Genomic DNA, 17,274 nt, shown 5'->3' on the forward strand with positions numbered 1-17,274 from the left:
CACACACTACGGACAACTTTTCCAGAGATGCCAATCAACCTACCATGCATGTCTTTGGACCGGGGGAGGAAACCGGAATACCCGGTGGAAACCCCCGAGGCACGAGGAGACCATGCAAAGTCCGCACACACAAGGCGGAGGCGGGAATCGAACCCTGACCATGGAGGTGTGAGGCAAACGTGCTAACCACTAAGCCACCTTGCCCCCCTCATCTTAACCATGCTTTGAGAAACTTTATTTTCTTCCTGCTCCAAGAGGATTATTTTGTTCATCTGTTATGACTATGTGTGATGGGTATGGCCAGATGTGTTGCTTACTCGGCTGAAGAAACTCTATCTGGGATTTAGTTGGGTTCCATGCCACAGACCTTAACATCCAAAGCCTTCTTGTTCATCTACAGATAAGACTGTTTTCTGTTTACTGCACTATTGTTTGATCTCACCTGTAATAGACTTAATGTCTGTTGGGTATATAATTGAAGCTTATGCTCATGGAAGTCTTAGAGTTGTATGTATGTATATATTTGTGTGGTTTGACAAGTTTTGGGATGTGGGTATGTTAAACATAAATATTTTGAATACAAATGATGCAAGCAACAAAAGAAATGATTCCCCCCTTGTAATTTCTTATTGCATGAACAGTGCAAAGAAACTGAGACTGTTATAATATATAAGAATAATCTATGTAGCACAAACCAATCAGTCAAGAAGGTCATGTTATTCACACATGATAACTTGCATAGACATGTCTGCCCAAAGGCCAATACCAAAGCTGTTCTGGGGACCTCACGAACGAGAGTGTTTGTGTGTGTGTGTGTGTGTGTGTGTGTGTGTGTGTGTGTGTGTGTGTGTGTGTGTGTGTGTGTGTACAGAAGGCCCTTGTAAATATCTCTAGGACCTCCAAAAACCCATGCAGTTGGGGAAATCAGAGGGAGAGCACCAGCCCCAGCTACTGAACCAGCTATGCTTTTATTGTGGGCAGACAAGATATCATGGTGCCCTAGAACCATAAAGAAGCGACCTAGAACTATAAAGGTGATCCTAATTTTTAGCCATCACAGTTTGTTTTGTTTGGTTGTTTTTAAAAAAAAATAAATGTTTTTTAAATCATTTTTGTTGGCTTTTATCTCAGAAAAACTTTGACAGTAAAAAGTGAAGACAACAGTCTTCAAATTAAAACACATGAAATACAAAAAAACAAGTTAACAAAAGGACAAAAACTTAAAGCCGAAAGGAGCCGTCAACGAAGAAAACTCAAATCAACATTAAACAAAACAAACACGATGCTGGTGGCAATGTAACAACTGGTGAAGCTAACCCAGCACCATTAACGGCACCTCTCGTTTAAATGACGGCTCGGACTAACCACACTTCACCTAAACCACCATGAGCGTGAAAAACGAAAACAAAGCCAGAAAGTAATCAAATACGAACGGTCTCAGTCAAAAAAATAGCAGCAAAACAAACAGTGCAGTCTTAACACGGTCTAAGGAGCATTCGCCCTGCAGTCCACAGCAACGAAGTGCTCGCAAGCAGATGCACTAAAATAAAAAAAAGATAATAAAATCAGTTGTCAAAGACACCACCCCAATAATGCTCAAAAGGACTAGATTATACATACCCGGAAGTAGAGCGCTAAGCACACAGGTTCAGTTACTCACAGCTTTATCCGTAATCAAGGAACTGCAAATATGCAGGTGATCCAGAGCACACACAGGACAGCCTGTACCCGACAGCAACGTCGTACCAATCGGGACCATAACCTGGCTCCCGCGAGCAGTAGGCTGTTGCACCTGTCATTCAGCTGAAAACCGCATTTAATAGGGTGGTACCTGTACTGCCCTACTACACTTGGCATTACTGCTGTGAGATTAAGAGAGACATGGAAGGTGTGGGACACACGATATTGGGTCATGTATTCCTGGGAGTTGTGAAGAACAGTAAAAATCATTTAGATTTTACATTTATGCCATTTGGAAGATGCCCTTATATAGAGTGATATTTTGGAATGCGGGGGATCATGGCAGTTGTAAAGAGATCTGCCGTGCAGTTCTTGGATGGTGAAATGGAACTTGATTCTCAATTTGCTGAGTAAAGTATGAAAAGGAGGTTCTCACTTCACTCCCAATTCCAATGCCTTTCCGGTAAGGAGGGTCAAACAGAACAACCATTTAGTTGCGTCATCCTTTTATGCTTCTAACTGTTGGGAGAAGTAGATGGTACATCTATTATACTTCTAATGCAGCGCCATCCATGAGGCTTCTGGTCTGTTGGGGTGGTTGACTTGCACTGCTTAGACAAGGCAGCCTGCAAAGCTCTGATTTGTCCTTGATAAGCTGCTATGACCTCACTGTGATGGCCAAAGATGACCTGCAGGATTCAAATCTGCTGGATTTGAGCCAGGTGAAGTATTCCATTTAGAAACCATGTTGTTGAAAGTATATTCAAATGAAAAGTGGTTCCTATTATTTCAGACCCCTATATACCCAGATGATCCCACAATAGCCATCCCTCAATTTTTTCTCCTGTGGTTTTAGGAAGCCCCACCCAAAGCAGTAGCCCAGGTACTGTGCTTTGGACAGCCCCAGATGGCACTTGCAGGAATTGGTGATCAGCCCAGCTCTCCAGAGGGCTCCCAGAACCTCCCCCAGGTGAACAAGTGGTCGGACCACTTGGGGAAGTGGATCACGACATTGTACAGGTAGGCCACCACGAAGATCAGTTGGGGCAGAGGACGATATCCATGAGGTCCTGGAAGGTGAAAGAAAGAAAGAATGGGGCTGGACCATGGGCTGGATGTAAGGGACAACTCTATGATCCTGTCCTTCAACATCTCTTCCCCTTCCTCCTCAGTAGCCTGACGGCGGGGCTTTTGGGACCCTGTCTTGCCGCTGTTGAACACCCATCCCAGGAGGTGTTTTGATCTCATGCTGCCCCAGCTGTGTGCGGCCTGGAATGGAGGAGAAGATGTCTGTGAACTGGTCCAAAAGCTGAGTGATGTCTTGCTGTTGGGTCGGTGAGAAATCTTCCCCCTTCCTCACCAGGTGGTCTTGTGGTGTGTCTGTCAGGAAGTCCCAGGACCTCCAACTTAGAGGAGAGCATGGAGGCAATTATGGTCTTGAACGCTGAACTGTAATCCACAAACAGCATTGTTGCATAATTCACTTTTCTGCAGTCCAGGTGGCTCATCGTAGTGTCTAGAAGATGAGCAATAGTGTCCTCAGTAGAGTGGCTCTGGTGGTATGCAAACTGTACTGGATCCAATATGTCTGGTAGTGATGCAGTGATGAAGTCTTTCAAAGCACTTCTTGCTACTGAGGTCAGGGCTACAGGGCAGTAATTCTTGAAGCAGGCGGGCTGGGGTTTCTTTAGGACAAGAAAAATGGTGAACTGTTTAAAGCATGAGGGGACAACAGACTGTTCCAGTGAGAGGTTGAATATCTCAGTGACCACCGGTGCTAGCTGGTCAGCGCAGGCTGTCAGAACCCGACTTGTGATGCCATCCTGTCCTGCTGAATTCCTGGTATTCAATCTCTTGAATGCCCTCCAGATGTCATGCTCCGACATGGTGAACGTGCTTGGCTTCCTTCAATGCTATGCACACATTGTAAGAAGCATTCTTGTACTCATCCATGTCCCCGGTGGCAAGCCCCGTGTTATAGGCAGCAGAGCGGGATCTCAGAGCATCGCGGATGGTTTTATCCACCCACGGCTTCTCTTTGGGAAACTTTCTAATGGTGGTTTTGCTGATCATCCTCTAGTTTCCCGATGAATCCCACAACTGCTTCCGTGAGCATGTTGGCTATTTTCAAGCGGCGGTTGAAGACCTACTTATTCAGGAAACACTTCAACTAGCACTTCTTTCCTTTTGCATTTAAAAAAATAAAAAACCTTTGACACTTTTTCATTGTAACTTTGAACAAATGTTTTAAACTCATGATATCTATGTTGATGTCATCAGAGCTGCACCCGAACATGTCTATGTCTGTATCATCTAAAGCGTCCTGTAGAGCGGCCATTTAATTGTCAGTCCAGCGTGCAACCTTCCTCTGAACCGGAGCTTCCTATTTTAGCCTTTGTTTGCATACAGGCATTAGGAAGATGGCGACATGGTCCGATATTCCAAACAGTGGAAGTGATTGTGCCGTGTTCTTGAATGGTGTGTAGCATTGGTCAAGTGTCCTTTCGCCCCTGGTGGGGCAGGTGATGTGCTGCTGAAAGTTTAGTAGTGCACGCCTGAGGATTTCACTGTTAAAGTCTCTCACCACAATAAGCACAGCATCCCGATGCTGTGTTTGGTGCAGCATTAATGTCTCATGTAAGTCTCATACTGCAGTCTCTGTGTCTGCTTGAGGTGGAAAATTGAAGGTTCTCCGGTACAGATGCTAGCGTCTGTAGCGGTTTGTCAGAATCTCTCTCTGACATTAGTGCCTAGTACTGTTTGATATATTCTACCATACCTTAATTCTCACTCTTTTTTTGACTACAAATATGTGCATTTAACCCATCTCTGTACTCAAGGCCTACTCTCGCAGACGCTCTCACCCACAGAGCAGAGGTCACAATCGCAGTAACCTCATCTACCCTCCTCTGTTGTGTAAGTCTCAAACAGTGGTGGTAGGTGGGCTCTGGAATTGTCAATCTGCTGTAAAGAAAGCTGATTTGATCTCTGCTTTAACTTCCCATTACTCCTTTGATTTTCTTGCTCTAAAAGAGACCTGGATATCCCCACAGAACACTGCTACACCAGCTGCTTTATCCTCTGCATATGCTTTCTCTCACTCACCACAAGAAACAGGCAGGGGTGGTGGTACAGGTTTATTGTTGTCAAAGAAATGGTGCTTTACACCTCTACTCTTTTCTCATTTAACCATCTCTTCTTTTGAATTCCATGCCATTTCAGTTACCTCTCCTATCAACCTTGTTATCATTGTTGTCTACCGCCCTCCTGGTCCCCTAGGAGACTTCCTGGAAGAAATGGACTCACTGCTTAGTGCTTTCCCTTCCGATAGCTCCCCCCTGACAGTGCTTGGTGACTTCAACCTCCCCTCTGACAAGCTACATTCTTCTTCCCTCCTGTCTCTTCTCGACTCTTTCTCCCTCACACTCAACAGCTACATCCCCACACACAAAGGAGGCAATGTCCTGGACCTGGTTTTCACCCGTCCTTCTCCAGCTACAGACGTGACTGCTACCCCACTACACGTCTCTGATCATCACCTGGTATCCTTCACCATCACTCTACCTATCCTACCTAAAACTACCTCTCACCCCCTCGCTCTTACTCGCCGCAACCTTCACTCTGTCTCCCCTTCATCTGTAGCTTCTGGCACTCTTTCTTCCCTTCCTGATACTGAGTCTTTTTCCTCACTACCCTTGGACTCAGCCTCAGATACTTTCCTCTCATCTCTTTCCTCAATTATGGACTTCCTCTGCCCTATGTTCACTAAACCCAAGAAAACTTCTTGTTCTGCTCCTTGGCTTTCAGATGTACTGCGCAACAATCGAAGAGAGCTAATATCATCAGAGAGAAAGTGGAAGAAATCACAACTTGATGGAGATCTTGATTTTTACAGAACACTTCTTGTCAAGTTCTCCTCAGATGTGACTTCTGCCAAGACTTCCTTCTACAAGGAAAAGCTTGAAGCTTCCTCACATGACCCTCGGAAATTCCACAACATCATCTCTTCTCTGCTCACCCCCCCCCCCCCCCCCCGCTCCACCTTCTTCATCCTCCCTGACTGCAGAAGACTGCTTCTTTCTACCAGGAGAAGATTGAGGAAATCTGCCGGACCTTCACTTCAGCCCCGACTGCACTTACATCTCAGAGTATGCATTCCCCTACACCTTCGTTGTCACATTTCTCAACTGTGGCAGCAGAAGAGATTTTACAACTTATCCAGTCCTGCAATCCTACCACCTGCCCATTGGATCCAATCCCTACCACTATGCTCCAGAACGTCTCACAAGACCTCTTGCCCTTCATTTCCGCTATCGTCAATAGATCCACAGCATCTGGTCAGGTACACACTACTTTCAAGAGTGCAAGGGTTATTCCCATCCTAAAGAAACCTGCTCTGGATCCATCAGACATCAGTAACTACAGACCGTATCAATTCTCTCATTTCTTCCAAAAATTCTTGAACGCATTGTCTATAATCAACTGTCTGTCTATCTCTCACCGAACAACCTCCAAGATCCCAACCAGTCTGGATTTAAAGCAGCTCACTCTACAGAGACAGCCCTTTTGGATGTCTCCGAGAGGCTACATACTGCTAGATCAGCCAAACTGTCATCCGTCCTTATCCTCCTTGACCTTTCAGCAATGTTTGAAACGGTCAACCACAAGACTCTCTTATCCACCCTCAAGAGTCTTGGGATTTGCGGATCAGCTTGGGAATGGTTTGCTTCCTACCTGGAAGGACGCTAATATCAGGTAACATGGAGGGGGGTGACATTTGCTCCACGCAGACTCTCCACTGGCATTCCACAGGGCTCAGTACTTGGTCCTCTTCTTTTCTCCCTGTATACTCACTCTCTTGGGGAAGTTATTTCATCACATGGGTTCTCTTACCACTGCTATGCTGATGATACACAACTTATCTTTTCTTTCCCACCCTCAGATACCACGCCTTCTGACCGGATCTCAGCATGTCTGGCAGAAATTTCATCATGGATGACTGCTCATCAGTTAAAGCTCAATCCTAGCAAAACTGAACTGCTCTTCATCCCAGGTGATTCATCCCCAGGTCATGATCTTGCTATATCCTTGCACAATGATCTGATCTCCCCTTCAGCCACAGCTCGCAACCTTGGGGTAACCATGGACAATCAACTGTCCTTTTCCTCTCATGTTGCTAATGTGACTCTCTCATGCTGATTTCTTCTCTACAACATTAGAAGGATTCGGCCATTCGGTCTACCAATGACGCAATCTGTCCTCTGCAAATGATCCAATATGCAGCTGCCTGGCTTGTTTTCAACCTGCCAAAGTTCTCGCATACCACCCCGCTGCTGTGATCCCTCCACTGGCTTCAGGTAGCTGCACGCATCCGATTCAAAACACTGATGCTGGCCTACAAAGCCAAACATGGACCAGCTCATTCTTACCTCAAAGCCCTCATCATTCCTCTCACTGCACCCCCCAAACTCCGATCTACCAGCACTGCTCGACTGGTTCCACCATCTCTCAGGGTAAGAGGCAAGTATACTACAAGACTCTTCTCTGTTCTGGCACCAAGGTGGTGGAATGAACTTCCCTGGAGGTCCGGACAGCTGAGTCACTGGCTATTTTCAAGCGGCGGTTGAAGACCTACTTATTCAGGAAACACTTCAACTAGCACTTATTTTCTTATCTTTGGCATTTAAAAAAAAAAAAAAACCTTTGACACTTTTTCATTGTAACTTTGAACAAATGTTTTAAACTCATGGTATCTTAAGTATGTAACCTAGTGAACCAGCATTAATGTATTCAATGTTAGAGATTTAAGCACTTATGTACATCGTTCTGGATAAGGGTGTCTGCCAAATGCTTTAAATGTCAAAAAAAATATAAATATAAACAGCACTTACTATGACCAAGCTGAATTCCCTAGGCCTGACATTTGATGGTCAGTAGTTCCAGGTTTGGTGTGCAGGAGCGTGAAAAAGGAACAATGCTCGCACTGTCGCACCAGTGGTTGTTTAACATCAGACACACTCCACCTCCCCTTGACTTCCCCGACTTCATTGTTCTGCGGTAAACCAAGAAAAACTCAGCCGGATGGATTGCATGATCCAGTACCGCTGGGTTTAGCCATGTCTCGGTGAAGCAGAGAAGGTTGCAATCCTGAATGTCCCTCTGGAACTTGACCCTTGCCCCGAGGTCATCGAGCTTGTTTTCCAGAGAGTGGACATTGGCTAACAGGATACTAGGTAAGGGAGCACGGTGTGCGCGTGCCCTCAGCCTGTTTCTGAAGCCGGCTCGTTTCCCTCTCGGACGCCGGATCAGGATCTCGTTCAGCCAGCATTGGTCCAGGTATAAAAATGGCAAAGAGTGATTGGATTGCCTACTGACAGGTATAAGGGTTGCTCTGTCATATATAAAGATGAACATCTTTTATAAATAGAATGGTATCTATATAAATACATATATAAAATAAACAAAAAAACAAAGCGTAACTGGAGAATTCACAACGGCAACCAACGGCGCAATATTGGAGACATGCTCATAAAGGTATGAATTCCCTTACATTTTATTTATATAGCACTTATACCAACTGACACAGGCACAAAGCAGCTTTTCGGATGTCTATATACAGTACAGATCTTATACCTAACAAACAATTAAGTTTTAGAGTGGCTCATTGATAGGAAATTGTATATGCTATGCTTCTTGAAAGGCAGACTGCCCCTAGAAGGGGTAATGTTAGCTAGCTGTAAATTCTTGTTTCATGTTTCTGCTAAAAATGATGTGTTGTGATGTTTCTAATCGTCAAACATATTTCAACATTCATATTAATATTATGTTATTTCGTCCATTTCATTCATGATGGTTTAAAAAGGACCCGATAAAGATTTTTCCAAAAACAAGGTACAAAAATTGACATGGTCAATGACATTATGGCTCCCGTACTTTCTCCACAAGAGAGTTCAGGATCCAAACCCAGTATAGCACCATTTACAGATAATATGTTTTTGCCTCAATGTCATGTCTTTTTGTACAGTATAGTCCCATCTAATTGTTCATTTTTCATAAAAAAAAAAGATCTCACTAGTGCCTCTTGACACTAAATGTGTTTCAGTTACATTACTGGATATATTTTTAATTTTTTATGTGAACAAGTGTAACTTTTGACAAAACATGCCTCACTGTGTTCATTTTGTGCCTGCAGTTTCATCAGATATATTAATCCTGTTTTTGTGTGTGTGTGTGTGTGTGTGTGTGTGTGTGTGTGTGTGTGTGTGTGTGTGTGTGTGTGTGTGTGTGTGTGTGTGTGTGTGTGTGTTTTCCTGGGAACTAGTAACATCTGCTATTTACAGTAAGGCCTGCCATGTTTATCACTCAGACAAGCAGGTACAAGCTGATATTTCTGTAATAGCCTCTAGCTGCTCCCACCTTACCTTACTTACCTTCCTCTCTCCCTCTCTCACCTTACTGCACTCCACTGCTTTACTCCACACAACTTCCTCCATGCACCAGCAAGGTTAGTCAGAGCAACAGCTGCCCAATATTGCCTGCTACCTGACTGATCCATCTCTCCCTCCCATTACTGTCACACCTCACTTTGTTGTCCCCTAATGCCCCCATTTTACTGCCCCTCTAATTCTCTCTACTGGCCCAGTTTTCAAATTACTACCCCTCACCTTACTTGCCTTGATATGCCCCGTAATATTAACCATCACCATACTGCCACTCCAAGCTGCCCCAACTCCATCTTACTGCCCCAAAGTTTACTGCCCCAGAAGACCTCCATATTACAGCAAAAGAAAATTTGAACCATGAATGCTGTAGGAAGACTATAGTAAATCTGGGAATGTGAAAGTTTCAGAAAGGGGATCAGATAATGCCAAGTCAGTTTAACACCACAATTCAAATGCTGTTGAAGGGTGTGGATGCCATGGTGAGAGTGAAGGAGCAATGGGAGAAGATCTTGCACCTCTTTCGGATAGTGTCCAACATTATGAAAATCCACCTGACAAAAACCCTGAGAACACACAGAACCTTTCCTAAAACACAAAGCTTTCATCTGCTCTACAATCAATCCTTTCAAGCCACTAACATTGCCAGCTTTGTCAACATGATCTCTACAACCTACACCGAGGTGTCAACCAAGCACCTTATGGATCGTGTCAACTCTCTGGGAAAACTGATGTCCATGGACAAGGAAAAGCCAGAGTTTCAGTCTGAGGTTAATCAGTTACGGAACTAATGTGATGAGGCTCAGAAAGCCGTCTTAGTCTGTGTTCTCAAGAACAAGCAGGAGTTTGAAATTAAGAGTCTTAAGAGTCTTGCAAGACTAGAAGATTGATGCTCAGCTGCTCACCATTCTCCCTGCTGAGAGATGAAGATCATTCAAATAGCTGTTGAAAGTGGATTTAAAGAGAAGATGGAAGATTAATATAAATTCACAGATTAAGAAGAAGGGAAAGGTGGACTCACAGAGGAAGATTACATCTAACTAAATAAACAGCTCAGAATCTGACTTTTCCACAACTTATTACGACCTATTGGGAAAATTCTGTTTGTAATACAGTATGTGTGTAATTAAAGTTACATTTAATCCTCAGTTGTTTCTGTGCTGAATTGATCTGTTTAACAGTTATTTCACACTTCACACTCTAGCAGCACTTCAGCTCTCAGTGCAACAACATCCCCAATGACTTCATTGTAAAGTTAAAGGATGACTTTCAAGCCTTCAAAAAATATCTATATAATAAGTGCATGGAATTTCTGTGAGCTATGTCTACAGTCTAAATTAAATACCAACAATGCACTCATTTTATATTTTATCATAATTAGGCAACATATTTAATGTTATTTTAATAGCTTAATGTTATTAAATAATATTTAATAAGCTAATACATTTTAAAAAATAAACTCAGTGTTCCTGAAACTGTTGTAAAGCTGGTGTAAATGTATATGCAGATGAGAATTTCAGTCCTACAGCACCATCTGCTGTGTTTTTAGTATTGGCACAATTTACTTTCAAAATGATTTTAACTCTAAATATGAGTCTCACTCAGTCATATCTCCTCCATACACCACTGACCTCAGATGTACAGAATCAATGTGCTCTATGACCACATTCCCTTCATCACTGATGAAAGATAGACAGAAAAATACATAAGTGCAGACAGAAAACATTTACTTATTTATCTCAGACACCATCACAGTATTATACTCCAGAGAAGAGACTGATAAAAAAATGTGTGTGTTTGTGTGTGTGTGTGTGTGTGTGTGTGTGTGTGTGTGTGTGTGTGTGTGTGTGTGTGTGTGTGTGTGTGTGTGTGTGTGTGTGTGTGTAAACTTTCACACTGAGCTGTACGACACCAGAGAAAGATGCCAGTGTCTGTGGTTGAAGCAGTCTCTATCCAACCCAGTCTCACGGCAGTTCGTGACATTAATCTATTTGATTCGTGTTCGTGTTCCTTTTTTACGTGTCACTCAGCACGACTTTCGATCTAATGTTTTAGTAGTATTTAGTTTACTAGCACAATGTTTAGTCCCCTACAGAATATAAAGCAATTAAAACAAGGATAAAATATCCTGGTTAAATGTTGAGTAATGTAGTAGAAACAATGCTTCCGAATGGCAGTAAGAAAAACGTAGTGCAGACAAGAAAGATGCTTCCTATTGAAATACACCGGGTTGCTCTATCAGTAAAAAGCAAAAATAGACTTCGTATCACGCCTACCACGGACAATTCCGAGAAGATACGTTTAAATAGATCTAATAATATTCTTGAATTTTTGTATTATATTAATCTTTATATTAAACTTGTGTTTTATGTTTATGTTCTCTAAAGCTGATTTCAGACAATGTCAATTGTTAAAAGCGTCATACAGATAAATTTGAATTGAATTGAATTCCTCCACAGACCACCAGAGGGCATCCTTACCAAGTGCATGAACTCCTATTATTTGCTTCATTTTTTTATTTAACGCCTCCTTTGTATTTTTCATTTTGTCGCTTTATATAAGCTCTGTGTTTCTTTTCTTTGCTTTCTGGAGCTTTATGTTCATGCAGAGATAAATTTATACATTTCTAAATTAATAAATTAAATCCTAACAATATATTTCTGTTAAACTACTTTGAGACAATGTCTGCTGATAAAAGTGTTATACAAATAAAACTGAACTGAATCCCTCTTACTATAGCTTAACAAGTGTTACAACAAAGCAGGGGCGGTTCTAGGATTTCATATTTAGGGGTTTTATCCCTCAGTTTTATATTATATATTATATGACTACATAGTAAGCCCAAAGTTATGGTGTTATTAAATGGCAAAAATGGACACCAAAATTTTATGCATCATGTAATGATGCCAGTCTTGAATCAGATCAGTTCATGTGTCTTTGCATTCTCTACAAACAGTGTGTCCAATGAATGCAGTCATTAATAAACAAATATTCACAAGAGATAGACCAAATCAATAAATGTTATTTTTATTTTGTATTGAATGGATTGTTTGCATTAATATTTTGTTTGTGCTACAACTCTGCTAATAAGAATAGTGACATTTCACTGCTTTGCGGTTTTCCGCCGATTAACGTTATAGATAAACGCCTCCAGCTCTGACTGACTCAGCTTCTCCGTTCAAATAAAGCAGACAGCTGATGACGCACTTTTGAAAGACTGAAACGCACGCGCGTAAAGGCAAAGCAAAAGAAATCGTTCTTGGATCAAACTGATAAATAACTTTCATTCCAACCGACGACATGTCCTGCATTTTAACGTAATTTTTATTTTTGAAAGTAAAAATTATACTAATAGTTTTAGGGTGGCTGAGATCACAGACAGGGGGGCTGGAGACACCCTAAAAAAGGTCTAGAACCGCCCCTGCAACAAAGTATTATTAGTGGAGAACTTTATTAATCCCCAAGGGGAAATCAGAAAATGTAGACAAAATGAATGAAACTGCAGAGAGCGTTCATGTTGGTAGTTTATTCTAAGTTTCTTTAAATGAATTTTCTAGTGGATTTTTCTGGTACATTTGGGTTGGTACAATGATAGAGGACCAATTTAACATCAACACTAACACTTAAAAATAATAAAAACATCCATTTATAAGAGTTTAGTCTTTATAATTGTAAACCTGAAGAAGGAGGTGAAGTAAATGACTTTTATCATTTTAGAAATGTATCACTTAAGAAACTACTGAGTACTAAATAATACACATAAGTAAGAAATCTTTATTTTATTTTTTGTTCAATGCAAAGCTAATGGGAAAAAGATATACGTTATATTGTGGTATTAGAGAATAGTTTGAAGCAGAATAAATTTGTCACTTTGCTGTTAAGACAGAGCATTAATACATACAAATATATTAACATACACAAGAATATTACATGTGTATTATATTTGTAATATAAATGTAATTAGAAAAAGTAAGTTAATTAAAAGTGACTAAAATGAATGATATGATGCTCACATGATATTTTTGATCACATGTGACAAGAAGCTTGAATACGAACGCTGTGCTAATTACAGTGTAAGGCACTTGTTTTATACTTTAGGAGCTTTATTGGGTATAATTGTAAAGAAGAACTTTTGTTCATTCACTCAGGCGTAGGCTGATTCATCTTCTTCTGTGAATCGACTTTTAACAGCTGCTTGAATGCGCTTTATCTCTTCTGGAGCAGCAGCAGGGAGAATGGCGAGCAACTCTTTATCAATCTTATTCTGTCTTGCAATACTCTTCTCTTCAAACTCCCTCTTGTTCTTGAGGACAAGGACTAAGATGGCTTTCTGAGCCCCATCACAGGCGTTCCGTAACTGATCAACCTCAAACTGAAACTCTGGCTTTTCCTTGTCCATGACCATCAGTTTTCCCAGAGTGCTGACACGATCCATGATGTGCTTGGTGGACACCTCAGTGTAGGTTGTAGAGATCATGTTGACAAGGTTGGCGATGTTAGTGGCTTGAAAGGCTTGATTGTAAAGCATATCTTTGGAGAAGAGCTTTGCGTTGTAGGAAAGCGTCTGTGTCTTCTCAGATGTAGATATAAAATTTTTAAGGGTTCTGGTCAGACTGATTTTAACAATGTTTGACACCATCTGAAAGAAGCGCACCATCTTCTCCCACTGCTCCTTCACTCTCCCCATGGCATCCATACCCTGAACCAAAATTTTTATAGTAGTGTTAAAGTCTATCTCTTTGAACTCACACCTCCTCATGGTGATCAGGATTTCAGTCAGCTCCTTTTGGTTCTTCTCCATGTTCTCTACACTCTTCTCATACATCTCTCTGGTCTTGTCCAGTTGAATGCGGCTCTGCTCTATGCGGAGCCTGGCATTATCTGATGCCCTTTGTGAAGCTTTCACCTTCCCAGTGTTACTTTCTTCTTTATACATCATTGGTGATTTTGGAGTCAGAGCAGGAGAATTTGTGACAGATTTACTTTTGCTGTCAAAACTGCGAGCTGATTCATTCAGGTTTCTGATCAGTTTAATCAACTCATTTGTTTTGGCTTCTTCCCATTCCCCTTCTGGTGTATACTTTGCTAGTTCTTCACAGATCTCGATGCCTTTGGTACAGATGTTTTGAGCTTCCTCTTTTGCTGTGCAGTTTGAAAATTCTTTTAAATTTTCCCCGATTCGTTTGAACTGATCTGCCTGAAATTTTGTCTTTGTAGTTTGGTGTTTTTGATCATACAAATCTTTCCAGTTAATTGTGTTTTCAATCACAAACTCTTGAATTTTCTCTGTGCATTTCAGGATTTCTGCAGATTTACTATAAATAGGAATTTCATCAACACTATCAGCTTCAGGTTCTTTAGAACTTTTAGACACATTTTTCACATTTTTTTCAGGAACATTCTGTGTTTTTCTTATAGATCCCATGGTCGCCATTCCATTAATAAGAGTTGTGAAGCCCTCAGATAGACCATCAACGAAATCCATTCCTATCATTTCCCATCCACTGGGCAGTGAATCCATTGCTTTGCTGTAACTGTCATGGGCTTCATTCAGACTCTTTTCTATTTCCTTCAGTGACTTCTCTGAGCGTTTAGCAGCTTCTTCTGATGACTGTTTTTTCAGCTGGGATTCCTCCAGTTTGAGCTTGATTTCCTCCAGCTCCTCTCCATAAAAGTGCTGAGCATTTACGCATGCTTCCAGCAGTTCTTGGATAATGTTGATGACATCAGTGAACCGTTTTTCTGTTGAATTGGCCAGCTCAAGACAGTCATCTGCAACAACACGGATGTTCTCCAGCTGTTCAGGGAGGTGAGCTTCAACAACCTCATCACTGCCTTGGAACAGGATCTTCACAGCCATCTTCATGTAATCAGGAACTGCCATGGTGTAAAGTCTAATCTGATCCATGTTCTTATGGGCCTCGTTGAAAGCCCACCAGCCTGAGTTACACACCTGCATGAGGCAGGCACGAAATGACTCTGGGTATTTGATGAACTTGTAGCCAACTTTAGGTGGGTTCTTGTTGATGGAGAAATCTGTATTGGAGGAGATGAAGACCAGCTCTCCCAAGATGGCTATGGAGAGAGGAGCAGGAGTCAGATACTCCTCCCAGTTGGCATACGGCTGCATCACAAGCTTGGTTTGTTTCCTCATCTCCTCAGCTGTGGTGAGGCTTTGAGTTTTCTTTGCAATTTGCGAATCCATGGCTTCTTTTTTCCTACTAAAAACAAAAAGAAAATAAATTAATAATGACAATACCATGGCTGCCTTCTTGGGTGCCTGCAGAGAACAATTTGCACACTTACAGTGCAAACCATAATAAAAAATCTAAACCATGATGCACAGAGACAACATCTGAGAGCTCTTACATTTGGTGGGTTTAGTTATTTGGTGGACACATGAGTAAAGGTGGAGTGTTTACATCTGATACAACTCACAGAACTAACACTTCAACACTCAACTTCAACCTGCTTGAACACTGGACAAGTTAGATGTGATTGTGTTTAATATTATAGACACTTTAAGATTATCAGTATGTTAAATATTAGGTGTTATGTCAGTACTGAACCATTAATTTAATCTTTTAAAGGTCTTAAAGTCAAATCAGTGGTCAGAAAATTAGAACAGATTAAATAAATAGATAGTGATTTAGTATGGTATACATTTACCCCTTGGTTTCTTTAAATGTTTATGCCTTGTATGTAAACCTATGTGCAGCTTTTTATAAACTATATTATTAGTGCACTTTTCACCAGGGCCAACAGTTGAAATGGTTCCCAGCACCATCACACCTCTTCCTCCAAGCTTAACTGTGGGACAGATGTTTCACTGTTGTATTTCTCATCAGATCTGTTTATAGCTTCCAGCTTAAATGTGCTGTAAAAAGGAAATTACCCCAGAATCCCAGATCTCATGCTTCTTCACTGAGCAATGCTACAATTACAATTACATCAGACAGCAGTTTAGACCTTTTTTAATTTTAAATAACAACAATTAATATAAACTAAAGAAGTAAAATATAATTGAACAACAAAAGCTATGAGCCACTCAGACTGACTGTAAAAAGTGAATGAATTTTAAGAGGAAGTTGCCCAATATAAATGTGCAAAAAAGGAAAGTTAGTTTAAGTACAAATTTATTGGATAAAGCCCAAAAGCAGACAGGAAATATTGGGGTCATGTTTTGTCCAAAAGGAATTGAAAGCACACACACACGAGTCAGACCTTTATCATGGTAAGATGCATGAATGAAACATCACCTCGTTAAAAGTAAGCCCTCACAGTATACTGTTGTAGAGTATGATATAGTATCATAAGCACATGATATAGAGTAAACTCATAAATACCTTTTACACTAGAGAATATTAAAGTAAATGAACAGAACATAGATTTTAAAGGCCTGTTCATTAAACTTCATGAGCCTCAGAGTGAAATAAAGTTTCAGAGTGAGATGAAGTAAAAGGTGTAGACAAGCTATAGGCTTCTCAAAGTGGAGAAACTCTATGATCCAAGTGAGGAGAGGAAACATCGCTTTGAAGAGATAAGTGGAAGCTTACAAAAGCAAGAATAGAAACATTTCAAGATGACATAAATGTGCATAATGAGTGCATGTGCACACACACACAGACACACAGAGAAACAGACACACACACACCTTCAATATTAAGAATTTAATGGCATCTATCATCTATATCATTGTCTGTTTCTTGCATTCATAACTGTAAGACAAAGATTTTATATTTTTATATGTAGATAAATACAACACATTTAAATGTCTTAAACTTTGTCTAATATTAATATTTGTATAATAAACTTTTTGCGAGATGTTTCTTATGTTCTGTAAAGCTGCTTTAAGACAATGTCCAAATGCTAGGCAAATAAATTTGAATTGAATTGTATAAAAGGATTAAATGTTTGCAGTGTGACAAAACTTTAAAAGTAATTGTTGAGAACAGATTCTTCCTACCTGGATATGCTGATAGTCTTCAGTGAAGGTGTGGAGGTTCTCTGTCTGCTCTGTGATCCAAGTGGTGCACTGCCTCAAGAATACAAGCCCTGGTGTATTTATAATGTGTAATCTGCCCTCCCCTTTTCACCCACCCACCTGTGATGCACTTATAAAAGAAGTTCATCTTATAAATCTCACATAATAAGT

General features: G+C 40.9%; 1 protein-coding gene across 1 annotated transcript; it reads right to left on the reverse strand.

Annotated features, from left to right (window-relative positions):
• Positions 1 to 12,625: 12,625 nt before the first annotated feature.
• LOC113650536 lies at positions 12,626 to 17,233 on the reverse strand. Its single transcript, XM_047816853.1, has 2 exons — positions 17,086 to 17,233; positions 12,626 to 15,340 (listed from the first exon to the last, which is right to left on the reverse strand). Exon 2 carries the CDS (start codon positions 15,322 to 15,324, stop codon positions 13,264 to 13,266), a length of 2,061 nt encoding a protein of 686 aa, XP_047672809.1. The 5' UTR covers positions 15,325 to 15,340; positions 17,086 to 17,233; the 3' UTR covers positions 12,626 to 13,263.
• Positions 17,234 to 17,274: the final 41 nt, after the last annotated feature.

This window comes from Tachysurus fulvidraco, chromosome 7, assembly GCF_022655615.1.
Source record: "Tachysurus fulvidraco isolate hzauxx_2018 chromosome 7, HZAU_PFXX_2.0, whole genome shotgun sequence".
NCBI classification, from domain to species: domain Eukaryota; kingdom Metazoa; phylum Chordata; class Actinopteri; order Siluriformes; family Bagridae; genus Tachysurus; species Tachysurus fulvidraco.

Coding starts and splice junctions, on each gene's coding strand:
- LOC113650536 (XM_047816853.1), bottom strand. CDS start 15,324: ATGGATTCGCAAATTGCAAAGAAAACTCAAAGCCTCACCACAGCTGAG.